Source organism: Macaca thibetana, chromosome 2 (assembly GCF_024542745.1).
Source record: "Macaca thibetana thibetana isolate TM-01 chromosome 2, ASM2454274v1, whole genome shotgun sequence".
NCBI classification, from domain to species: Eukaryota; Metazoa; Chordata; class Mammalia; order Primates; family Cercopithecidae; genus Macaca; species Macaca thibetana.
In genome coordinates this window covers 83,496,233-83,522,865 of record NC_065579.1, presented here as the reverse complement: position 1 = coordinate 83,522,865, position 26,633 = coordinate 83,496,233, and the positions used below count along the sequence as shown (strand labels likewise).

The 26,633-nt window shown below is 42.7% G+C and overlaps 2 protein-coding genes across 3 annotated transcripts in view; one reads left to right on the top strand and one right to left on the bottom strand.

Moving 5' to 3' along the window:
- Positions 1-26,633, top strand: part of MRPL47 (mitochondrial ribosomal protein L47) — a 195,995-nt gene that overhangs the window by 24,432 nt on the left and 144,930 nt on the right. The gene's annotated exons all lie outside the window — the stretch shown is intronic.
- Positions 1-26,633, bottom strand: part of USP13 (ubiquitin specific peptidase 13) — a 129,627-nt gene that overhangs the window by 44,544 nt on the left and 58,450 nt on the right. For both annotated transcript variants that reach the window (XM_050780108.1, XM_050780109.1), the window contains exons 7-10: positions 17,620-17,714; positions 16,022-16,209; positions 8,736-8,807; positions 8,258-8,351 (exon numbers count right to left, since the gene is read on the bottom strand). In XM_050780108.1, the coding sequence (XP_050636065.1) occupies positions 8,258-8,351; positions 8,736-8,807; positions 16,022-16,209; positions 17,620-17,714 (449 nt within the window). The remainder of the gene's footprint in view (positions 1-8,257; positions 8,352-8,735; positions 8,808-16,021; positions 16,210-17,619; positions 17,715-26,633) is intronic.

Sequence of the window (26,633 nt, the reverse complement as noted above, 5' to 3'; positions counted from 1 at the left end):
CAGCTAACAAAGCCTAACTGGAGTGGCTCTGACTCCAGTTCCAGGCTGTCCGTAGCAAAAACAAGTAAGTGGGTCCTGAAGCACACTTAGGTCTCAGTCATATAAACCTCACCTTGTCATTTGAGCCAAAGAAGTAATTTACGTCCTCTCTGCAAATGCTGAAGCTGCTACCTACCCACTTATCCATAAAACCTCCCTTTGCTTAGCTTGCAGACCATACTCCGCTCCTCTGAGTCCAAAGCACAAACTGCCTTCTACCTTCTTTTTTTTGAGACGAAGTCTCGCTCTGTCGCCCAGGCTGGAGTGCAGTGGCGCAATCTCTGCTCACCGCAAGCTCTGCCTCCCAGATTCATGCCATTCTCCTGCCTCAGCCTCCCAAGTAGCTGGGACTACAGGCGCCCACCACCACACTCAGCTAATTTTTTGTATTTTTAGTAGAGATGGGGTTTCATCGTGTTGACCAGGATGGTCTCAATCTCCTGACCTCGTCATCCGCCTGCCTCGGCCTCCCAAAGTGCTGGGATTATAGGCGTGAGCCACTGCGCCCAGCCTGGCTTCTACCTTCTTTAACTTTCAGCCTGCTTCTGGTCTGTCTCTGCAGCCTTTGCAGGTGGAGGACATGTCTTAAACCTCCTTGAATTCTCATGGACATCCAGGTCCATGCCTATAGTCTGGGGACCATCACACGTTTGCAGAATCACAGTCATATGCAACAGGTGATGAGAAAACTCCTTTATCTATCTCCCTGCAACAAAGAGGCAGCTCCATATATAACATCCCTCCAACACACATGTTCTATGCAGTGTTTTCTAATAAAAATCTGATGAATTTCCCTGTCTTGCTGAAAACATAACCTGGTCTGGACTCTTAGTATTTAGTGACTGCCTGCTTCACGCAGAGCACTATTGGAGATTCTGTCTTCTAGGAGCTTACAGACAACAGAAGAGATGAGAGACATATACACACACATCGATAACAAATGTTAGGGAACACCACAGAGGACCTGAAACACCACTGGCAGCTCTCAAAGAATTCCTCAAAGTGGCAGCATTTGGGCATCTAAGGACTGACAACCTGTATATAAATGACCAGCTTACACACATACACGGCTTCAGTTGTGCTTCCAGCGCTAGTCAAAGCACAATTAATTTTACTACCTGTATATATACCTCCTGAAACCTATGTAAAAGTTGTGACTTTCTTCATTCACAGTGCTGATACATATCACATAGTATCAGCTGACACAAGCACGCAGTAATAACATCTAGCTTCATATGATGGCTAACATTTATGCACTCATTAAGCAGACATTTACGGAGAGCTATAAAAACTCAGGTGCTTGGATGAATACCTACTACATGCCAGGCACAGTTCTTAACACTTTACATATTTATTTTTCTTAACTCACCCAACCCCATGAGGTGGTGATGATAATGATTATCTCCACTTGAGAGATGGGAAAACTGAGGCACAGAGGTGTGAAGTCCAGGGTCACAAACCTAAAAAAGTCTCTCCACCCCCTCCCTCTAGTGTCCTTATGCTGTTTTGGGTATACATGTGCCAACATCTCATCTCTGAGGTCCCTGAGTCCATCCTACTGGCTGCCAAAGAGAAGACAACACATCAAGAGTCTGCATAATCCTTCTTCAAGCCCATACAACTCTAGGGCCAACATCACAAGCTACTCCAACAGTTATTTCTCCACTTTCGAGAGTAGAGAGGCACCACTTGGAATAAATCCCTCGGCATTTGTGCACTTCTCTTTAGGCATTCACGTCAGCATGCATTCACTGCCTGCTGCTGATAGTGTTATTTCTTATAATCTGTGATTCAAGTTTGGTGTGGTTGCCAGTCCCCAACACAGACCATAGCAAGCAGCCACTCTGGAAAGTTTAACGAGCCAGTAAATTCTGAAGAGCTAGCTACTGCTCTGGGCCATCATGTGGCCATACAATCAGGAGAAGTTTCAATACAGACCATGCTGGGAAACACTAGAAATTCAGTCCCATATCTGGACTGTGGCTCAGTCTCAGCCATTCCCCTCCCACACTTCTGTAACCACTTCATTTCTTCATTTTCCTCAACCAACTTTTCTTAATCCTCTATTCAACAGTCAAGCTATTGCTTGAGAGTTGTCTATCATTTAGAAGTTATTTGAAAAAGTTTCCTAACCAGACAGATGCTACCTCCTCCTCATATCATGCTACAGACCAGTTCCTGGGGTTCACAGCTGGGTTAGAGCATCTTAGCTCAAACTCATCTACTCCAAGCTTAGTGCCTTGATCATTACCTGGCCCCATCTGCTAACACCCATGCCCATGCCTACTCTCCACTTTCAGAGGGGACATCTTACTAATTCCCATGCTCAATTATTAATATGCTCACTTCACACCTAGTTATTAGAGAGTCAGGCTCTGAAAAAGTTGAGCCTGAATCTCATGAAGCCTCCAGATCTAGCGACCTTATACCAAACACAAGTCAAACAATACCTCAAGGAAGCAATCTTTAGAGCAAACTTAAAGCAAATGGTCCAGCTCCTTCAACAAATCAATAGTTTGCAAAAAGAAAGGGAGGGGGACTTTAGAAAGACACCTTGGATAATGCAGGGAAAAATCAGAAGATGGACTAGGTATTCGTGATACTAAGGGATGGTTGTTAATTTTGCTGCTGTGCTTTTAACACTTTAAACAGCTTTTTTTAAAGAGATGAAGTCTTGCTGTTGCCCAGGCTGGATGGCAATGGTGCAATCACAGCTCACTGCATTCTCAAACCCTTGGGCACAAGTGATCCTCCCACCTCAGCCTCCCAAGTATCTGGGATTACAGACACATGCCACTGTGCTCAGCTAATTCTTTTATTATTTTTTTTTCTAGAGACAGAGGTCTTACTGTGTGGCCCAGGTTTGTCTCAAAGTCCTGGTTTCAAGCAATCTTCCCACCTCAGCCTCTCAAAGTGCTGGCATTACAGGTGTGAGCCACCATACCTGGCTGAACACTTTTAACTTTTAATACAATACTTATGTTAAAAGAAGAAAGAAGGTATTATAGCTACAGATGCAAATTTAAATAATTTTTCGTTTGAAAAAAAAAAAAAAAAAAAAAAAAAGGTCAGGCTCTGGACAAGGCAGTTCCCTAAAAGAAACCAAAAATCCAAAATAAGAACCAAAGAATTAAATTAAAGAAAGCATGTTTCCCATTTAGCAATGAGCCAGTGATATCACCTGAGTGTCCCCTATGGGTCCAACACCTCACAAGATGAGAGGCAGAGACCAAAACTGACCAAGAGTCAGCCCTGCCTTTACGGAACACACGCTCTCACTTGCGAGCTGGCTCTCAGACACCTGAAGCAATGGCTAGTCCTGACCACTAACTTTATAACACAGAGACCCAGGAAGTCACCAAAATAGCACCCAACTAAGGAACCTGTCATATTAATAAGATACTGTACTTACTTTTTCCATCAGCAATTGCAAAACAGATCAGCTAAAATTAGAGGGAGGCCTTCAGTGTTCAGAATCTCTCCCAAATGCTTACACAGGACTTTCTGTTTAACAGAGTGCACCACTCCGACAGCCAGACACAGTCCACTCATATTCCCCTGAGCTGAATGCTTTAATTAATAAGCAAGCAGCAAGACTGAGACTTTTATCACATCAGAGCAATACCTGAACAGATACTTTTAAACCACAGGATAAAAGCAAGATAGACACATGTCTGCCTTTCCCTAAAACAAAGGTATATGAAGTCTGTTGACTTAAAATTTTTTTTTTTTTTTGGTATCACTATTTATTTATTTATTTTTATTTTATTTTATTTTATTTTTTATTATTATTATACTTGAAGTTCTAGGGTACATGTGCATAACGTGCAGGTTTGTTACATATGTATACTTGTGCCATGTTGCTGTGCTGCACCCATCAACTCGTCAGCACCCATCAACTTGTCATTTACATCAGGTATAACTCCCAGTGCAATCCCTCCCCTCTCCTCCCTCCCGATAATAGGCCCCGGTGTGTGATGTTCCCCCTCCCAAATCCAAGTGATCTCATTCTTCAGTTCCCACCTATGAGTGAGAAAATGTGGTGTTTGGTTTTCTGTTCTTGTGATAGTTTGCTGAGAATGATGGTTTCCAGCTGCATCCATGTCCCTACAAAGGACCCAAACTCATCCTTTTTTATGGCTGCATAGTATTCCATGGTGTATATGTGCCACATTTTCTTAATCCAGTCTGTCACCTTAAACAATAAACCTTGGACCAGTAAGTGTTTAACCTAGGCCAAAACCCCAAATCTCCTAAGCTAGGAGGACAGGGGCATTCCCAAACTATTACTCATATTTCAAAGGTGAATCCGAAAGGTTACATGTGTCTAACCTAGGAAAATAGAGGTTAAGGGAAACAAAGCTCTTACATTCACAGCTAAAATTACATCACCTTGAAGCAGAACACTAGTTATCTCATGTTGATAAAAGGTTGAGACCAGCAATTATGTGTTGAGGATTATTTAGATGAGAAATCAAATAAATTGTCGCTTAAGAAATGCAGCTTGTACAGAATACAGAGTTATTTAAAATATGTTATCTTTGGAAGAAGAAATAAGGCAGAGTGTTCAGCTTTAAAACATTTGAAAGCACTGCCTTAGAATGCATAGAGAAAATATTTTTTGAAGAAAAAAATGCCCTTTTATAGTATTATCTATTGTAAGCACAAGTTAATCTTAAAATTCAATTCAACATATTTAAGTAAAAATGGCGGTACCACAAATAAATATGGCCACCTTTTTATGCATGATGATGTTTATTAAGCATGCATATATAAAAAGCTAGATTTAACCTTGGTTTATAGCAGATTAATTTAATACCGGGAAGTATATATTCTAGAAATGACCCAACTTGTAAGACACCGGTGAGAAACCCTTGTAACTGGGCTACCTGGTAATTCTGCAAACTTCAAATGCCCCCTTTTGTCATCCACCTGCCACCATCCACACACTGAGGCACTGGGAGCCTGAAATAAGTCTTGGAACAACTGTTAGGGAAGTAGGATAATGCAGTGATCAAAAACACAGACTCCAGAGCCAAACTCCCAGCTCCGCCACTCACTGGCTTTGTAACTTTGGGCAAGGCTTCTGTACATCCGTTTCTGCATCAGTGAACATACAGGCAGAGCCTGGCCCTTTGCAAGCACTATGTGATGCTAGTTATTAAGATCATGAGTGGTGGTGGCCCTGGAAAAAGGCATTTCTGCCACATGGCTCTGACCCATCCTTCATGCTCTCTCCCCTCCACCACACATTCCTCTCATCATCTATCCCCTTTTCTGTTTCAGTGAATCTTCTTGCCCTATCTTGGGGCATTTCAGGCTCATCTATAAGTTACAAACACCAGCGGCCTGGGACAGGTCCATCCTTCCAAAGGGCTTCAGGTACCTGAGAAAATGAAAGAGCCTCACGAATTGGTTCCTTTGAAACCAACTGCCAGTGAAAATCCTGATGCCTGAGAAGCTAATTCTTTCCACTGTCAAGGAAAGTGGAGATTTTTGCTGTAAATTATTTGTCTATTCAAGGAACAGCTTGAAATGGACATCCCCAGGGCCACAAGGAAAATCATGGTCAATGTGAGCTCTATTTGAGTGTTAAAGGAATACTACCAATGCTGGACCAAAGACCCACTTGTCTCACACCCAGCTGGATGGGCCTTCCCTGCCCCTGCCCAAATGCACACTATATACTTCTCACAATCAGGATTCTTTCTTTAAGATCACTAGATCATGGCACCTGAGGGCTGGAAAGGATTTCACAAGTCATCTAGATCAAGGGTCACAAATCCAAATACCCAGAGTCCCAGTCAGGTCATGAGTCATAAAGGGACCGGAGCCAGCTGAGGACTATGTGACCTGTGTGAAGGGAGGTCTGGCCCTTGGCTCCAGCTGTCATCGCAGGCCTGGGACTGTTAGACGTTCTGAGTGGTTAAGAGAACATGGAAATTTAGATTTTATGTGTGGACCAAGCAAAACACATCCCAGAGATGGCCCAAGTGCTTTCAGATCACACACCTCGATCCAGACAGAGCAGTGCCTCCCACCTACAAGCCTCCGACCCTGGAGATGTAAAGAGCTACTACACTACGGCTACCAAATCCAATGCGGGAAGAGAGACAAGGACTCCAAACAGATACTACTTGTAGACTGCATAGATAGTGTGCCTTGCTCATATAAGAACTTCTTTTTTTAACATAAAAGGATACTGTAATATTAACAAAACCAAATTTTATTTCCAAACAGCACTAAATGGATGATTTTTCATTTCACATTTTCTCAAATAAGGAGATCCCAAAAGCACAGAAACGGTCACGTAAGGTGCACAGATTTTATTTACATTAGAAAGGGGACTCCTGGGCTTAAAACATTCACCACCACCACCTAGACCAATTCTACTACTTGAATGGTGAGATCGGAAGGTGGCATGGCTTGCCCATAATCACACAGCTCCTTGCAGAACCAGGAGGGAAAGCCAAGGTCCTGAGTCCTACTCCCAGCTCCTTCACCTCCACCAGAGAGCACATACCCTGCCCCAGAAGAGCCATACAAGAAGTGACACCGCCTGGATGAGAACTCAGAACAAATACGATCATAACACAACTTTGGACTGAGGTTTATCCACAATCACCTCTTTAAAATTTCACAGAAGCACAGAAATAGAAGAAGCCTGGATAACCCCAAACTCCAGCCCTACCCTCAAGCCACCTCCTCAACTGTATCTCAGATGGGAGCCTTCCAGCCTCTGGTGGACAAGGACCTTGTTATCTTACAATGCTGGGTAACAATTCAACTTGAGAACTTCAATTCTTCCTATTCCCGTACCACTCTGGTCTCTTGGGCTTGCCATTCAGAATGTCTGTTTCCCTCTCCATCCTCTTCACAACTTAATTCTTTCTCCCCGCCCCCAAGGCTGCCTCTGTATGTTCTTTTCATAACCTCCTTTCCCTTGTTTGCTCCATTTCCACAACTAGCTGGCTTCCTTATGGACAAGAGGGTATTTATTCACTGTTGATTCTTGCTGTCAGTCTACAGGTATTAGCTAAGAAGGACTGGCTTAAGATAAACACTTGAGACACAGAACTGAACAAGCCTGCCCAGTAAGTCAAGACAGGGTACTGGGAAGCCAGAGCAGGTGGTGGGGAAGTGGGGCATGAGTTCCACTCAGGGCATCTGTGGCAAAGGGAGAGAACGGTGCCAAACACAGATGTGTAAGCTGTGCACTGCACAACTGCAAGGGCACCACTCAAAAAGACCAAGTTATGGGTAGTACCCTCTGGAGTTATACAACGAGCAGCAGAAGGAGGGGCAGTGGAAATGCAGGTCTGGCCATTAAAAGATCAAGCCCATATTTCAGTGCTTCTGTTAATTAATAATGACTGGCCCACAGAGTTTCTCCTACTTGAGTGTGCTTAAGAACCACCTGGCAGCTTACCATACCTGAGGAATGCCAAGCCCTCCCCTGAGATTCTGATTCCTCAGTCCTGAGGAGGGACTAAGGAATCTGTGTGTTATTCTTTGTTTGTTTGTTTGTTTGTTTGATATGGAGTCTCACTGTGTCGCCCAGGCTGGAGTGCAGTGGCACAATTTCGACTCACTGCAACCTCCTGGTTCAAGCAATTCCTGAGTAGCTGCAATTACAGGCATGCGCCACCATGCCCAACTAATTTTTGTATTTTTAGTAGAGACAGGGTTTCACCATGTTGGCCAGGCTGGTCTTGAACTCCCGACCTCAGGTGATCTGCCTGCCTCGGCCTCCCAAAGTGCTGGGATTACAGGCGTGAGCCACCATGCCTGACCCTGTGTGTTGTTTTTTTAACAACCAGACTCTTGTGAAACTCTAGCCAACAAAGTTGAGGCTTAGGAGAAGGAAGACACTATAAGTGCCAAGACTGTGGTACCAAGGAGAAAATGTTTATATTTTTATGAGATTTAGTCCTTCGATCTCAGCTCTATTTTATAAAGAATACTGTTTCTAAAGATGGTTAATGATGGCACACATGTATAATCCATGAAGCAACTGTCTCTATAAACCCAACCCTGGCTAGCTATTCCTTGTCACAGTTTTTAAGAGCATACAGACAGGCACCCTAGACACTGAAATGACATTACTATTCTGACAGCTTGCTAAATTTATGGCCACCATGTGCCAAATCAGAGGAAACCCACATTCTAAAGCTCCTCCCTACCTACATGTCAACATGGCAAATGCTCCGACGCTTACCTTGTGCTCCTCCTTCATCACCTGTTCAATGAGTTCAGATTTCACCGGAGGCTTTGAATACTGGCCTGACAGAAGGCCATGTCCTAACTTAGTCCTGGCCAGGACAGAGAAACAAAAACAAAAAGGTCATTGTTGTTTTTCCATAGCAATATTACATTTATCTATGAATATCAATAAGTACAGCTGCTGTTAAGTGGAGCATTTGATGTGGATTACACACAAATAACTTATTTATTTGATTCTGCTTCACACTGATACCAGTTTCAAATTTTCTTCAGTATTTTGTAGATAACTTTATCTTCTTATAAATTTATCTACTTATAAAAGTAACACATTCTCATTTTGGAACACTTTAAAAAAAAAAAAAAAACATAAAGAATTGCCTTTAATTTTGCAACCCAGAGATAACCACCATGAACATTTTATTGGATGCTTTTCGTAAAAAAAAAAAAAAAAAAAAAAAAATTCTGCCACTTACATCTGTGTGTTGAAATCTTGTGTTGGATCTAAAGGCGAGTAGTCAAATATTCTGGGAAGGTTTCCTACATACCTAGAAAATGAGCGGCAATAGTTAAAACATAGCAACTGCAAGAAAAACAGAACCAAAACAAGCCGCCGAAATTCTTGCTAAGACCTTCTTGCCCCTTTGTCAAACTAAACAATCTACCTGAAGAAAAGTTTTTCCTGAGATTCTACCCCTACCAGCACTCATGACCTTCCTGAAACGTTTATCCTTCTATCAGTGGGTCTCAACCCTCGTTGTAAGTTAGATTCACCCAAAGAGTTTCTTTTACATTTACCAAAGCCAGAACCACCCCTAGATGTTCCAATTTCATTGCTCGAGACTGAGGCTGGGATTTGGAATGTCTTTTAAAAGTTCCCCGAGTGATTCTAACATGCATCCAGAGTTAAGAACCACTGACTAAGCCATCACAATAATCACCACCTCGATGACAATGGTACAGAGGCCAGGCACCGTGGCTCACACCTGTAATCCCAGCACTTTGGGAGGCTGAGGCGGGTGGTTCACCTGAGGTCAGGAGCTCGAGACCAGCCTAGCTAACATGGCAAAACCCCGTGTCTACTAAAAATACAAAAATTAGCTGGGCGCGGTGGCACATGCCTGGAATCCCAGCTACTCAGGAGGCTGAGGCAGGAGAATCGCTTGAACCCTGGAGGTGGAGATTGCAGTGAGCCAAGATCGTGCCACCAGACTCCAGCCTGGGTGACAAAGCAAAACTCCGTCTCAAAAAAACAAAAAAGACAACAGTACAGTTAGGGACAAGACTCGACTTAAACCAAACCGTTGTCAGGCTCCTCTGAATCCTCTGCTTGACTGGGCCTGTCCTTGGGCTTTCCTCTCTGTTCTTGTAGATCCAGTTTGAGTAAGCATCCTGCTAATTCAGTTTAGTGAAAATCACCCATCCTTGTATCTGACCAGCTTAGCCTGCCTTCAGCAGTAATCCCATTAAGTTGGGTAGCCAGAAACCTCTTATCCTTGATGTTTCTTCTTTGTGATTTTCCATCCCCTGGCCCCACCCAACTCCTTGGTTATAAATCCCCACTTGACCTTGTTGGAATCAGAGTTGAGTCCAATGTCTCCCCCATTGCCAGGCCCCGTTGCAGTGCTCCTACACCTATGGCCATGGGCCCCCTTGAATAAAGTCTGCCTTACCATCTTTAACAAGTGTTTGGGTAATTTTTTTCTTTAACATTAAAAATTATTCCAATAATCTCAAAATTGCAATAGCAGTGACAGCTACCATTTTCTGGAGGGCTTCCTATATTAGCCTATTGAGTCTTCATTGCAACCATATGAGGAAGGGATTGTTGTTATCATTATCCCCATTTGAGAGGTGAGAAATTGGGATGCAAATTCATTAGGTAGCTTCCAAAGCCTCCAAGCCACCTGTAATCCCAGTACATTTGGAAGCCGAGGAGGGATGATTGCTAGAACCCAACAGTTGAGACCAGCCTGGACAACATAATGAGACCCCAACTGTACAAAAAAAAATTTTTAATTAGCTGGGTGCAGTGGTACATACCTATAATTGCAGCTACTCGAGAGGCTGAGGTGGGAGGATTGCCTGAGCCCAGGAGGTCAATGCTGCAGTGAGCTGTAATTATACTACTGCACTCCAGCCTGGGTGACAGAGCAAGACCCTACCTCAAAAACAAAAAAGTCTACCGGGGAGGGAGTAATGAGGCCCAGAATGGACCCAAGCAGCCTGGCACCAGGCCAAGTTCGGAACCACTCTGCTGGCTGTGTCTGCCCATCCACTGTCCCTGGAGCGACTGCAAGCTTATTCTGACAGAACGGTGCCAACTTTAACACTGATCTCCAATCATAATGCACAATCACTCCTTTCACTTCTTAAATTCACTTCCTATTTCACACCCTCTATTTTGTGTTGTCCTTTCCCCGTTGTCTTTAACTCTCTAGCCTGAAAACTCTAGGAAGAAGAATCCAAAAGCAGATCCCTTTCTCTAGTCCTTCATGTGCCCCACTCTGTCCACTTCTCTGACCTCATCTGCCACTGTGTTCCCCCAGCCCACAACATCCCCACCATTTGTCCTTCTTGCCGTCCGAGGGCGTGACAGACTTGCTCATGTCTCAAGGTCATGCCTTCTGCTGTCTTTTTCCTGGGATGCTGTTTCACAGATCCTTGCTTGGCAGCTCCTTCTCAAGCCTGTTGACAAGTCACCTCTCCAGACCCTCAGATAAAACAAGAGGGGCACCTCCAACCTTTCTCACTCCCTACCATCTGCTTTTGACTGACTTTCTTCTTAGCATGCATCACTATTTGCAATTTTACAATTTACTTGTAATATGGTTTGGCTGTGTCCCCACCCAAATCTCATCTTGAATTGTAGCTCCCATAATTCCCATGTGTGGTGGGAGGGACCCTGTGGGAGGTAACTGAATCATGGGGGAGGTCTTTTCATGCTGTTCTCGTGAGAGTGAATAAGTCTCACGAGATCTGATGGTTTTATAAATGGGATTCCCCTGCAGAAGTGCACAAGCTCTTGCCTGCCACCAGGCAAGATATGACTTTGCTCCTAATCTGCCCTCTGCCATGATTGTGAGGCCTCCCCAGCCATGGGTAACTGTGGGTCAATTAAACCACTTTCCTTCATAAATTACCCAATCTTAAGTATGTCTTTATTAGCAGCATGAGAACAGACTAATACATCTTGTTTAGTATCTGTCTTTCCAGAGATTATATACTAGAATGTCATCTCATTAAGGTAGCAACTTTATCTAAATCACTGCATCTCCAGCACAAGAACAGCATCTGACATGTAAAAGACACTCAGTAAATATTTGTTCAATGAATACATTTATGTCACACAATCACACAATTAACTTTCATAACTGAGTACAATAACCAAACAGAAAAGGCATTATGGCAATGAAGCCCTAGCAGAGAAGCATGATACACTATTAGTTGGCAATGACCTCTAATTGGATTCCCTAACTACTAGAAACTTCTAGGCACCTGCTGTCCACAAGTTGTAGCTTAGATTATGTACCTACATCAAAATTAACAGAGCGTGCTTCTTTGGGCCAGTCCCATTCAAAGGACAAACAAGACACAAACCGAACTTCGGAGCTAAACTATTTAGATGCAGGGGCTACACTGAAGAATTCCTAACAATACATAACATGATGAACTCAGAAGCTCTTTTATGATCCAGTTTTAATCACATCTCAAAACCTGACAAGACAAAAAAACCTCACTGGAATGATGAACACTAGTGAATAGGCTTACACTTTAAGGCAAAATAGACAGAAGAGTAAAGAGAATAATTTTTTTTTTTTTTTTCAAAACAGCGTCTCACTCCCTTGCCCAGGCTGGAGTGCAGTGGCACGATCTGGACTCACTGCAACCTCTGCCTCCCAGGTTCAATCAATTCTCCTGCCTCAACCTCCCAAGTAGCTGGTATTACAGGCATGCACCACCATGCCTGGCTAATTTTTTAGTAGAGCGAGGTTTTGCCATGTTGGCCAGGCTGGTCTCGAACTCCTGACCTCAAGTGATCTGCCCACCTCAGACTCCCAAAGTGCTGGGATTACAGGCATGAGCCACCGTGCCCAGCCAAGAATAAATCTTTGATGTCAGAAAAGTTCACTTTGCTGGCACCTGAGGTCAGGGAGAAAAAGAGAGAAGTCCATTTTGCTATCATTGTATATATCCCTTTTCTAACTGATGAAGGAAATTTTCCATTATAACAAAATTAAATTAAAACGCAGAAGTGACGCTAGATAATTTTCATAGATGTTATACCTCCTGTTTGTAATCTAGCAATTCTTAAAAAGATGTAGTTTCGCTATCTAGCAATCTATCTTGGTTGTCATTCCATTTGTATACCAGTTTATTTAGATTCAATCCTCAATAAAAATTATTTTGAAATGTAAACTAGGTGCAAGTGGCACACAGGGTACCAAGGAATCAGGCCAAGTTCCCAAATTACACTATGGCTGTTCATAAGCCAGTTAATCTTTCTGAGTCATTTTTCTTTTTTTTTCTTTCTTTAATTTTCTTCTTACTGTTTATTTCTTTTTTTTTTTTTTTTTTTTTTTTCTTGAGACAGAGTCTCACTCCGTCGCCCAGGCTGTAGTGCAGTAGAGCAATCTCGGCTCACTGCAACCTCTGCCTCCTGGGCTCAAGCAATTCTCTTGCCTCAGCCTCCCGAGTAGCTGGGATTATAGGTATGCACCACCATGCCCAGCTAATTTTTGTATTTTTGGTAGAGACAGGGTTTCAACACGTTGGCCAGGCTGGTCTCAAACTCCTGACCTCAGGTGATCTGTCCACCTCGGCCTCCCAAAGTGCTAGGATTACAGAAGTGAGCCACTGTGCCCGGCCTTCTTATTTTGTTTTGTTTTGTTTTGTTTTGTTTTGTTTTTGATACGGAGTCGCTCTGTCGCCCAGGCTGGAGTGCAGTGGCACAATCTCCGCTCACTGCAAACTCTGTCGCCTCCCGGGTTAACGCCATTCTCCTGCCTCAGCCTCCCTAGAAGCTGGGACTATAGGCGCCCACCACCACGCCCAGCTAATTTTTTTGTATTTTCAGTAGAGATGGGGTTTCACCGTGTTCGCCAGGATGGTCTCGATCTCCTGACCTCATGATCCACCCGCCTCGGCCTCCCAAAGTGCTGGGATTACAGGCGTGAGCCACTGCCCTTGTTATTTTTTTAAAGACAGGATCTCACTCTGTTGCCCAGGCTAGAGTATAGTGACACAGTCACAGCTCACTGCAACCTCAGACTCCTGGGCTCAAGCAATCTTCCCACTTCAGCCTCCTGAGTAGCTGGGACTATAGGTGTGCACCACCATGTCCGGCTATTTTTTTTTTTTTTTTTTTTCATTTTTGTAGAGATGGGATCTGACTTTGCTGCTTAGGCTGGTCTCAAACTCCTGGCTTCAAGTAATCCTCCTGCCTCAGCCTCCCAAAGTCCTGGGTTTACAGGTGTGAGCCACCGTGCCAGGCCCTGAGTCACTTTTTCTACTTTCAAAAGGAAGACACTGCTCCTGAATCTAACTCCACTGAGTTAGACCTGTTGAGGAAAAAGAAATGAGAAGAACAAGTATTTCAATCCAGTGATATTTGGTCAAAGGATGAAAAGACTGAAGACATATATGAATAGTTCATTGCTCATGTTCTAATATATCCAGTAAATGTTTAGAAAATAAAATGAGAATGTAAAACACTAGATAACATAAAATTCTAAGACTCCTGAAACAAGACTAGGGAGAGATTCAAATACTAAATTCTCAAAAACACAGAGCCTCTGTCTTCACTCCTCCTACACGTGCACCACGATGTGTGTCCCTTCTCCACAGGCTCCTCTCTGACCACCTCCTTCCTTTCTCCTTCATGGAATGTACCACGTTTATAAGCATGCAGTTGTTCCTATGATTATTTTCTTAATGCCTACATCTCCTGCTTACTTCACGCCTGGGAGTGAGGACCATGTCCTTCTGCTCACCACTGACCCCCACACACTCAGCACACTGCTTAGCAGAAAAGAACTCACTCTCTATTGGCTGGATGAAAAAATGAAAAATAGACATGGAAAATGGACCACAAATTTTCAAAGCCAGAAAACAGCAAGAAGAGGTACGTCTCCAAACACCAAGAGAGGAAAGAGAAGGGTATGTGACAAACTTTTGATAAACCTCCATTAAAGCCATTAGGATTTCAACTCCATGTGGGTAAAACATGACCTGGACTATTCCTGATATGTTGTCTGCCTGTCTCAGCACACACATGTCCTCTTCCACACTTAAAGTAAGGTGGAAACCAACCTCTGGAACACACTAGGATGATTCGCTACACTTAGGCAGTGGCTGCACGAGAGTGCACCAGCCACAGCTCCTGGGCTCTATAGCTCCCTGTCCTTAGTACACCCAAGGAAGAAAACAGCCACAGACATAGCTGCCGTGCCCCTCGGTGTGGGAGGAGGAAGGCAGTCGTGTACAAGCACAGTCAGGGAGTACCTAAATCAGTGCCTCTCAAATTATCTGTGGTAAAGGGTCAGTTTTTTTGTTTATTTCAACTCAGACAGATGATACCTTTGAAAAATACAAGTAGGATGGTTAATGAGTACAAAAGTATAATTAGAATGAACAAGATCTAGTATTTGATAGCACAGCAGGGTGACTATAGTCAACAATTATCTGTCGTATATTTTAAAATAACTAAAAGAATGAAATTGGAATGTTCCTAATACAAAGAAATGACAAATGCTTGAGGTGACGAATATCCCAATTACCCCAATGTCATTATTACACACTGCATGCCTGTATCAGAATATCACATATACCCCATAAATATATACACCTGTTATGTACCCATAATAATTAAAAATAAAAAAAGTTTAAAAATACAGAAATTATTAGAAAAATGAAATGCCGCTGTAAGACACAACAGCAACGTCAAATTGTTACAATTTCCCAGCGCTCACTCTCGATTTCCAAACTTATCTCATTGCAGGCCCACATCCAGCAGTACAAGGAGCAGCACCAGCCTATGAACCACACTTTGAGTAGCAAAAAATGAAAGCCCTAAATCCTTGAGGAAATTCCAGTCCACCACAAGAGAGACAGTAACCAGACCAATCACTGGATCTCTCCTAGTGCATCTGTAGGAGGGAATTGGCAGATCTGCTGTGAAGGTTAATGATTAATATATTCTTGGTATATAGTGTGATGGTCAAAAAGCAGAAACCATTATTAATAACAAACCCCTGTATGGTGCTTTTCAGTTTATGAAGCTCTTCTTTTTTTTTTGAGACAGAGTCTCGCGCTGTCACCCAGGCTGGAGTGCAGTGGCACAATCTCAGCTCACTGCAACCTCTGCCTCCCGGGTTCAAGTGATCCTGCCTCAGCCTCCTGAGTAGCTGGAATTACAGGTTCATGCCACCACCCCTGGCTGATTTTTGTATTACAGGTTTTGCCATGTTGGTCAGGCTGGTCTCGAACTCCTGGACTCATGATCTGCCCGTCTCAGTCTCCCAAAGTGCTGGGATTACAGGCGTTAGCCACTGCGCCCAGCCAGGAAGCTCTTCTTATCTCACCTGATCCCCATAATACTTGACAAATGTTCTCACCCAGTCTCTGTAGAAGGCAGGCCAGAGAAAAGGTGGCAAAATGTCCTGAAGCAATAAAGATGGGCTTCGCAGCACACACTGAGTGGACTGCACCTAGATGGGGCAGGGCAGTGCTGCATGCCCTGGTCTGCATGGAAGGCACTTACGCTCTCTGGAATTCTGGGATGCTGAAGATGGCCTGCATGACAGAGCTGAGATAGCAGCTGTTGCCCAAGTTCTTCAGACCCGTGTAGCCAGGACCATACATCGGCTTCAGCTTCGTGCCCGACTCCTGGATCACTTCCCACTCACTGACCCTCGGCTTGATGTCATTGTCCTGGAGCCCATTCTCTGTCTGAGACAAAGTCATTGAAGGAAAACAACTTTAAATGTGATTCCCACTCAAAGGTCATGTCCCATTAATTATTTCTAATAGCATAGGATGTTTCTGCCATTTTTCCCCCAATTACACAGAGAAATAAACAAGACTGAGAGATGGTGATGGTGGTACAACAATGTGAATGTACATAATGCCAGAGAACTACACACTTAAAAATAGTTAAAATGGTAGCTTTTATATTATATATATTTTACCGCAATTTTTAAAATACACATGAAAAAGATTTTAAAGAGAGGCCAGGCGCAGTGGTTCACAGCTGTAATCCCAGCACTTTGGGAGGCCGAGGTGGGCGGATCACTCGAAGTCAGGAGTCCGAGACCCACCTGACTAACATAGCGAAACCCTGTCTCTACTAAAAATACAAAAATTAGCCAGATGTGGTGGTGCATGCCTATAGTCCCAGCTACTCGGGAGGCTGAGGCAGAAGAACTGCTTGAACCCGGGCGGCAGAGGTTTCAATGAGCTGAGGTCACGCCACTGCACTCCAGCCTGGGCAACAAGAGCGAAACTCCACCTCAAAAAAAAAAAAAGATTTTAAAGAGAGAAAGACTGAAAGGGAAAGAGATAGGAGGAGGATGAAGAACAAATAGGAATCAAAAAAGAAGCAAGTAGACTAAATTCAAGAGAATATTCAATGCAACACAGCAAACAAAAAGGCCAGGCAGCTGGAGAGGATATGGACTAAAACCATGAGACTTGAGAGTGCTGTGAGAGAAGACGGAGGTGCAAAGAAGAGCACAGAAAACTAAACAAAAAAGTAGAAATGAGTGACAAAGAGGAAGCAGAATGGGAACATGAAGAGAGGGAGGCAGCCTGGAAGGAAAGGGCTAAAACAAAATGCACATTTAAATAGTTCCTTAAAGGGAAAAATATTATATAGTCATGACATCAACTTGAAAACACAATATTAAATGAAGCAGAGCTTCTCTATCAATGGTAATGTGTTGGTTTATTCGTTCTGTCCCCTAGGAGCTTTGCTTCCCTTCCTGAAATTAATTAAAGTGATGTTGGTCACAGATAATTTTAAAGGTCATCTCCCTACACCATCTGCGCTTCGTGAACAAAGAATGATTCACACAACTGCCCATCAAAGGAGACTAATTTTGCAAGTAAACTCCAACTAAACCAAAAGAGTATTGGATGAGGTGCCATTTTTATTACAGCATAAAAAAATCTAAGCTGGCAATCAAAAGAAAACATCTATTAATTAAGTGCAAGAAGTAAATGCAACAATTAAAAGCTAAAACCTATAAAATGAAGATCCACGTTAGAGGAATTATATATTAAATAAATCAAGCAGTTCCCTCGCCCTCTCCCCACCCCTACCCCATGTAAGGTGGAAACAGAAACAAAAGGAGACCTCACCCCATGCATATGAAGCATATCAATTCCAAAATGCGCTAAGTGCTTGGCCAAATGAGGATCCAAAACAGGTTCTTCTTCTTGAAAAGAATAAACATCTAGCGGATGAAGAGAAAATAAGCACTGCAATCAGTAATCAAGTCATTGAATATCCAACACATATTTTTTGAACTCCTACTGTACACCAGGCTTGGGCTATCACTGACCAAAACGAAAACTTTCTACCATTCAACAAGGGCAAAGATAAATGATAAATACAGGCATTTTTTTGTAAATATACACACATATCATTCTTTTGACATTTTGGAAAGTTGTTTTTTTTTTAAGTTTTCTAAAACAAGAAAAGAAAGAAGAAAAGAAAAAACAGTATCTAATAAGCATACAAATATAAATGCCTGACACTTGATTTTTCTAACTAAAACCACAGTGGCATAACTCTGAACTCGGGAAGAGGCATGGGCACAGGAAGAGGGGGTGACGGCCATCCGCCATGGCAGGGGGAATCTCCGGGGGAACAGAGAGAACACACAGGCCCTCAGGGCAGCTTCTTCCACCTGAGACAACGAATTTCTGCTCATGAAACCCTCTATATTCTCAAACCTACCACCTCACCACCTCCACCTCCCACCTGCCCCCACATCCCTTCTTTCCCATCTTCAAGTCCACATCTCACAGAACCAGCGAGAGATCTGTGAAGACTGTGTGGCGCTTCCCTAACGGGTCCACCTCATAGCACACATAGAAAATGACCGTATGTTTGGTATTCCAGGGATACTCAAGACTCCAGCCATCCCTGCCCTGCCTCACTGCCCCAGGGCCTCTGGGATCCACATCCCGGCCATTTGAGAGACGCTAGTGCTGGTAAGCTCTGTGCTGAGGTGGGCTGCCTCTTTCCTCGGGACAATAATATCCCACCTGACAACACGAGGCTTTTGACTGAACCTGGCTTCTCAAAGTGGGGTGTATGGACTCAAAGCAGCAGCTTCACCTGGGAACTCATTAGAAATGCAGAATCTTCTTTGGAAGGCTGAGGCAGGCGGATCACGAGATCAGGAGATCCAGGCGATCCTGGCTAACACAGTGAAACCCTGTCTCTACTAAAAATACAACAAATTAGCTAGGTGTGGTGGCGGGCACCTGTAGTCCCAGCTACTCAGGAGGCCGAGGCAAGAGAATGACGTGAACCCAGGAGGCGGAGCTTGTAGTGAGCCGAGATCCTGCCACTGCACTCCAGCCTGGGCGACAGAGCGAGACTCCATCTCAAAAAAAAAAGAAAAGAAAAGAAATGCAGAATCTTGAGCCCCGCCTCAGGCCGACTGAATGAGAATCTGCATTTTTAACGAGATCCTCAGGTGCACAGTGAAGTTGGAGGACTGTTTAGTTTTCCAAAGCTATCCAATCCGCTGCCCTATCCATCCTCACACACAGTGCAGTGAGGAGGACAGAACAGACGTTTTCAAGCCCATCTTGCAGATAAGGAAAAGAAGCTCATAAAGGTTAAATGATTTTTGCCTTAAATCCCACAGGTGGCCCAGAACCCAAGTAGTCTAACTCCTGGCCCAATCTTCCCTCTACAACAGAATATTTATGAAGGTATATCAGGACACCAGCCAGGTGCAGTGGCTCACATCTGTAACCCAGCACTCTGGGAGACCAACGCAGGAGGATCACTTGAGGCCAGGAGTTTGAGGCTACAGTAAGCTATGATAATGCCACTGTACTCTAGCCTGGGTGACAGAGCAGGACCCTGTCTCTAAAAAACAGGGAAAAAAAAAGAATGTTTCTAAAGAAGGAAAAAAAGAAAAAATATATATATCAGAACAGGATACCAATAGACTCGGTGAAGAACCAACCTAGGCCCTTAAAAGGAATGAAGACTCAAAACCCACCATTTCTTCGCTCTTCTATTTGAAAAACAAAATCTATAACAAGGACAATGGATATGAAGATATCACTCTTTGGGACAGTATATGTCAGAATGTCCAAGGAGTTCCTTACTCCTTGGAACATCACCGGGGGAAAAAAAAAGTAATGCATAGAAGCTATGTGACCTTCTATCCCATACTCAGATATACAGAGACTCCCTGCTCCCGAAAGAAATTCAGTCTTTCTATTATTACTAAGTTAAACATTGTGTAGCTGTCTTTTCTATTCCTCTTCCCCCAGAGGCCCATTATAACTGTGGATAGCAACCCTCATTTATATTTTTTAAATATAATTCAGTGTTCTCAAAAGCAAAACAAAAGACAAAACCTCAGCCCAATTAAGAAGAAAAATTTCTAAAAGTTTAAATATTAATAAAATAAACAAAAACCTTTGAACTAATAACTTGAAACAAATACATCAACAGTATTTTTAATCTATGACAAGGGACCAAAAAATTCCACTCAAATACTAGCTGGAAGGTGAAAATGGCACTCCCTTGGCACTTTAGTTGTTATTAATTAGGGAGATAGTTTGAAGACTTAAGACTTAAAGCCTCTAATGATCAGGGCTGTATTAGAAAATAATAAAACTGCCAGAATTAAACCACTGGCATTGGCCTAGGATTTTGAAATAAGTGAAAACCACACAGCCCTCCACAGTTCATAATCCATTAGGCTCTTGCCACATTGAGAAAATCATATTTCATACCTCCAGCCATTAACTGCTCCAAAGATGTGACATGATTTGGTCAAATGCTATAGTTATTTCTCATCCCCAAGACAAAAACGGTTTAGTGAGTAACATACAAGAAACCTGAAAATGAACTGTGATCTTCAAACTTGGCAATCATGAAGAATTTGTAAATATGTAGTCAGAGAAAAAAAGTTTTCAGTGGCCTCAGTGGCTGAAAATGCTGTCTTGTATGTTTTTCCCTGGGGAACTCATTTTATTCCCAACTTCAGCTTAGCAAAGTCATGTCTTAGTACAGAAACTACGGTAGTAAATAGGCAACTCCCGACAAGCATCATCCATCACGCTCCCCAGCCTGGCCTAACACTGGAAGCCAAGAACCACGGTTAGGGAGTTCACAGAGGGATCCTCCCAGGAATAGCCCAAGAAGCATTTCATGAGTAACTACATTTATTTTAGAAGCAAACCAGTCATCCTTTCATTTCAAGTTAAATGACAAACTAAACCACATAGAACATGAGGCAGCAATCCGCGGAAGAAAAAAGATTTAAAAAAATTTTTAGAACAAGAATATCTCATTTGTGACAAGCATGCTAGAAAGCAGTATGTGCCATAAGCTCAAAGATTAATTAAGGAAAAGCTCAGAGAGCACAGACAGAGAGAGAGACGAACCAGAAGCAAGATTGAGAATCTGTAAGAAACCAGATCAAAATGTTCTAAGTAATTCCCAGAGATTAAAATGATGCTATTGGATGGCATGCTATTAGGGTTATGCTGTTAGGACTAGCATGCCTGGCGTGGGTCATCCTTGTTCAACCACCAAGATTAACTCACTCATTCATGGTATTCAGCAAATATTAACTAAATACCAAATACATATATACCCTGAGGATATAATGTTAAATAAGACACGCAGAGTCCCTGCCCTCATAAGTTTAAAGTTTAACATTTCAAATAGTCTTAGAAGAAATGCTGGTTTGGTGTGAAGGGTCTCATGGTTTAGTCATGTGACTTTTATGCCCTTATCCTAGGCCCCAGAAAATGGCAGAAGTCTAAATTCTCCCTCCAGATTACCCTACAGGAAAGTAGAAGGGAGAGAGAGGTAAGGATGTACCTCAAAAAGTCCTTGTGTTAAAATTACAGAAGGCTGGGCGCGGTGGCTCACGCTTGTAATCCCAGCACTTTAGGAGACCAAGGCAGGTGGATCACCTGAGGTCGGGAGTTCGAGACCAGCCTGACCCACATGCAGAAACCCCATCTCTACTAAAAATACAAAATTAGCCTGGCGTGGTGGCACATGCCTGTAATCCCAGCTACTCAGGAGGCTGAGGCAGGAGAATCACTTGAACCTGGGAGGCAGAGGTTGTTGTGAGCCAAGATTGCACCGCTGCACTCCAGCCTGGGCAACAAAAGCGAAACTCCATCTCAAAAACAAAACAAAACAAAAACTAGGAAAGCCAGCTTTGGTGCCCTTCTCTCACAAGTGGAGAGAAAAAGCAAAGCTCCTGGTCAAACACCAAGTCAGAGAGAAGAAAATGAAGAGAGGTTCTCCTCAGTCAGCGCAGATCTGTCCACCCAAACTGCATCTCTCCACCAGGAGTTCACATTTGTGTGCCTCTAAGCCATCTGCAACAGACAGGAAAAGGAGAAAAACAAGACAACTCCAGCAGCGACACTAGAAAAATAAACACAAGGCTGGGCGCCGTGGCTCACGCATGTAATCCCAGCACTTTGGGAGGCAGAGGAGGGAGGATCACGAGGTCTAGAGTTCGAGACCAGCCTGGCCAACATAGTGAAATCCTGTCTCTACTAAAAATACAAAAATTAGCCGGGCATAGTGGCGCACACCTGTAATCCCAGTTACTAGGGAGGCTGATGCAGGAGAATTGCTTGAACCCAGGAGGCAGAGGTTGCAGTGAGCCGAGATCACACCACTGCACTCCAGCCTGGACTATACAGCAAGACTTCATCTCAAAGAAAAAAAAAGAAAGAAAGAAAAATAAACAGAAAATAAATTAGGCCAGCATGTAGGATATCTTTAAAGAGAGAATAGGTTATAATCCTAGGACTTTTAGAGGCCGAGGCAAGAGGACAGCTTGAGCCTGGGAGCTCGAGACCAGCCTGGGCAACATAGTGAGATTCTGTCTCAATTAAAAAAAAAAAGAGCAAGAGAGAGAGACAGAACAGGGCTAGGCACAGTGGCTCACATCTATAATCCCAGCACTTTGGGAGGCTAAGGCAGGAGGATCACTTGAGCCCAGGAGTTCAAGGCCAGCCTGGGCAACATAGTAAGACTCCATTTCTACAAAAAAATGAAAAAAAAAATTAGCCGAGTATGGAGTGTGGTGGCAAGCACCTGTGCTCCCAGCACTTGGGAGGCTGAGCTGGGAGGCTCACTTGAGCCCAGGAAGTTGAGGCTGCAGTGAGCCATGATTGCACCACTGCTCTCCAGCCTGGGCAACAGAGTGAGATCCTGCCTCAAAAAAAAAAAAAAAGAAAAGAAAAAGAAAGAGAGAACCGCCAGGACAGACAAAACCTAGACTGTAGTCAGGAAAGGAAAACAGGTAAGAGTAAAAAAGATGTTAATAAAATAGAAAAAAGGTAAATTAGAGGAGCCAATATTCTCTGCCTTTTTTTAAATTTTTGAGACAGGGACTCACTATGCTGCCCTGGCTAGTCTCAAACTCCTGGGCCCAAACAATCCTCAAAACACAGCCTCCCAAATAGAAGCAGATTTTGTTGGTGTGTCTTCCTCCATTTGTTTGTTCCATAATATCTGCTGAGCACCTACTATGTGTGAGGGACACTACTAGATGCTAGAGATATAACAGTGCCCAAGAAATGTGGCCTTAGGCCCTGCTGTCCTAGGGGACCACCGTTAAATAAACTGTTAACAGGGTCTTATGAAAAGTACCATGACAGAGCAGCAGGAAGTACCACAGAGGCACACAGGAGGGGCCCAGGTCAGGCCAAAACTAAAATGAAGTAGTCTATGCCCTGATTCCAAATCCTAGGGCTGGGAGAAACTCAAGGGAACTTATGCCCAGGTAGGGGGTAAAGATGACCAAAGAAAAAAGACCAGCTTGAGATGCTATGAAGCTGGTACAGTCAATAGAATAGGTAATTTCACAGCTGCCTTGGGCATCTCTGGAAGACTCTCCTGCAATCACCCAAGACACCAAAGCATCTTCTCGGGTAAACTGGTTTCCATGATGGAAGAAAAACACACCCTATCCTGCCTCCACCCTGCCCTACTCCCTTTCTACCAAGAACCTCATCCCTGCCTCGCCGAAACAATGTGTCCTCCCACAGAGGAAAGTGTTTTGTTTGTTTGTGTAGTGATCTGCTTCTTGGTTTGTTTGTTGCTGTACCCATGGGGACCCAGAGTAGAATTTCACATGGGGCCCGTTCTTACTACGCATGCCACCACTCTGGCCTAGACTGAGGGACCGGAGCTTCTTTGAAAAACTAAATCTAGGTTGAGACCTCAAGGATGAGGTCTCATTGGACAAATATATCCTTATTGGGGGAAAGGAAATCAGGATGATCAGATCACACTACCATTAAATATTTGAGTCCACAACCTTCTTGGATTCCATGTTCACTAAGCAATCTTCTAAATATAATTCATCTCCCCACAGGGAAGGAATGTACTGGTCAAGCGGACATAAACATCCTACTTACCGGCAGTTGTGGCTCTCATTATGAACTTAAAAACAAATGCCGACTTTGAGACTTTGGTCTCTTGTGAGTTGAACTGGCCTGAGTAAGCCCAGTGAGTGTGGAAGAGCAGACCCTCAGCAGTGGAAACTTCACCGAGAGATGACTGCCCCGCAGAACAGGGGACTCCCTACCCCCAGGCCTCAATGTCCACAAGGCTCATCATTAGACATTTAAGAAAACTTTATGCATGTTTTTTTTAATTTAAGTAGCTTTTAAATACACAATAAGTTACAGCTAGCAATCTATTAAACAGATTTAAAGGAAACCAAAATAGAATATATGCATTCCATAAACTAATATGAAATCACAATTAGACAGAAAATAATTACTTTTATTAAAACCAGCTCTGCACAATATATGCAGGAATTAAAGCCTGATCTTTTTCAAAAAGTTAACATTATTTTAGTTAAATGAATTCACAATGCTTATCACAGTGAATACAATCTGTCTTGCTGTTGCCAATGTTTTATACTTTCTATGATTGAAATAGAAGTATGTATTCAAATACCGTCAATTATATGACAAGAAAAACCTTAAAAGTTATTTCTTCTTCATAAAAACAACAACAACTGTGGAAGATAATGGGTTAATATTCTTAATAATCAAAGAGTTCTTAAAAAACAATTTTTAGGCCGGGCGCGGTGGCTCACGCCTGTAATCCCTGCACTTTGGGAGGCCGAGGCGGGCGGATCACGAGGTCAGTAGATCGAGACCATCCTGGCTAACACGGTGAAACCCCGTCTCTACTAAAATACAAAAAATTAGCGGGGCGCGGTGGCGGGCGCCTGTAGTCCCAGCTACTCCGGAGGCTGAGGCAGGAGAATGGCGCGAACCCGGGAGGCGGAGCTTGCAGTGAGCCGAGATGGTGCCACTGCACTCCAGCCTGGGCGACAGAGTGAAGACTCCGCCTCAAAAAAAAAAAAAAAAAAAAAAAAAAAATTTTAAAAACCTAAACCTATGAGAAAATTGGCCTAAGAAATTCACAAAAAAGAACTACAAATGGCCAAGAATACTAAGGAAAATATTCAGCCTCATCAGAAACGCAAATTAAAACAAGACACCAGATTAGCAAAGTTATTTTTTTAAGTCTTAATTAAAAAGTTGTCAAGGATTTGTTAAAATGAGTACTGTCATACACTGTTGATGGGAATGTAAATTGTTACAACTGTTTAAAAGAGAATCTTGGTAACTGAAAATTTTAAAGATTTAACTCTTTTTGTCATAGAAATTTATTCTAAAGAAATAACTACACAAACACCCAAAGATTTGCATATATCCAAGGATGTTCATCAGAATAGAAAAAAAGATTGTAACCACTCACAGAATAGTGAAATGATTTATGAAACCATCATAAAATACTGAAGAATATTTAATAATATAGAAAAACATAATGCCAAATGGAGAAAAACAAGGAATAAAACTTTATACAGTATGATCTAATTTTTGTAAAAATGTGAGATGGGTGCGTGTGTGTACGTGTGTGTGTGTATGAATTGATTAACCCTTTAAAAAAAGAGAAAAGACTGAAATGAAATACCTAAATTATTAACTGAGTAGTCTAGAGGGTGGTATTACTAGTAGTTTGTATTGATTTATCTCAACTTTTATCTCTGTTTTCTACATATATTACACTGAATATCTGTTTGTTTCAAAATCAAGAGGAAAATATAAAATTTTCTTAAAACTGAAAGAAAAGAAACTAGATTTACTCTAGCAGTTTTAAAATAAGTTTCCCATTAGAAAAGAAAGCTTCTGGAAAGCTAAAGATACACAAAGAATAGAATTAATCCTTGCCTTTATGATTAGCATACATTTAAATAGAATCTAATTACAATCACTCACTGAATAACAACATTTTGGTCACACAGTGGACTGCATACATGGCAGTGGTCCCATAAGGTTCTAATGGAGATGAAAAATTCCTGTCACCTAGTGATGTCATAACCCATCATGTTGTAGCATTACAGCATTACACACATCACTCCCATGTTTGTGGTGATGCTGGTGTAAACAAACCTACTACACTGCCAGTCACATATAAGTATAGCACATACGGTTTTATGTAGAGTACACAATACTTGATAATAATAATAAACGACTAGGTTACCATATTATGTGTTTACTATACTATACTTTTCATTGTTATTTTACAGTATTCCTTCTGCTTCTATATGAAAAAAAGTTAACTGTACAACAGCCTTGGGCAGGTCCTTCAGAAGGCATTCCAGAAGAAGGCATTGTTATCATACCATGCATGTTATTGCCCCAGAAGGCTTTCCAGTGGGACAAGCTGTGGAGGTGGAAGACAGTGATACCGATGATACTGACCCTGTGTAAGCCTAGGCTAACGTGTGTGTTTGTGTCTTAATTTTTAATAAAAACGTTTGAAAACTAAAAGTTAAAAATAGAAAAAAGTTTATAGAATAAAGATATTTAAAAAAAAAATGGCTGGGCATGGTGGCTCACACCTGTAATCTCAGCACTTTGAAAAGCCAAAGTGGGTGGATCACCTGAGGTCAGGAGTTCAAGACCAGCCTGACCAACATGGTGAAACCCCGTCTCTACTAAAAATACAAAAATTAGCTGGGCGTGGTGGGGGCGCCTGTAATCCCAGGTACTCAGGAGGCTGAGGCAGGAGAATTACTTGAATCTAAGAGGTGGAGGTTGCAGTGAGCTGA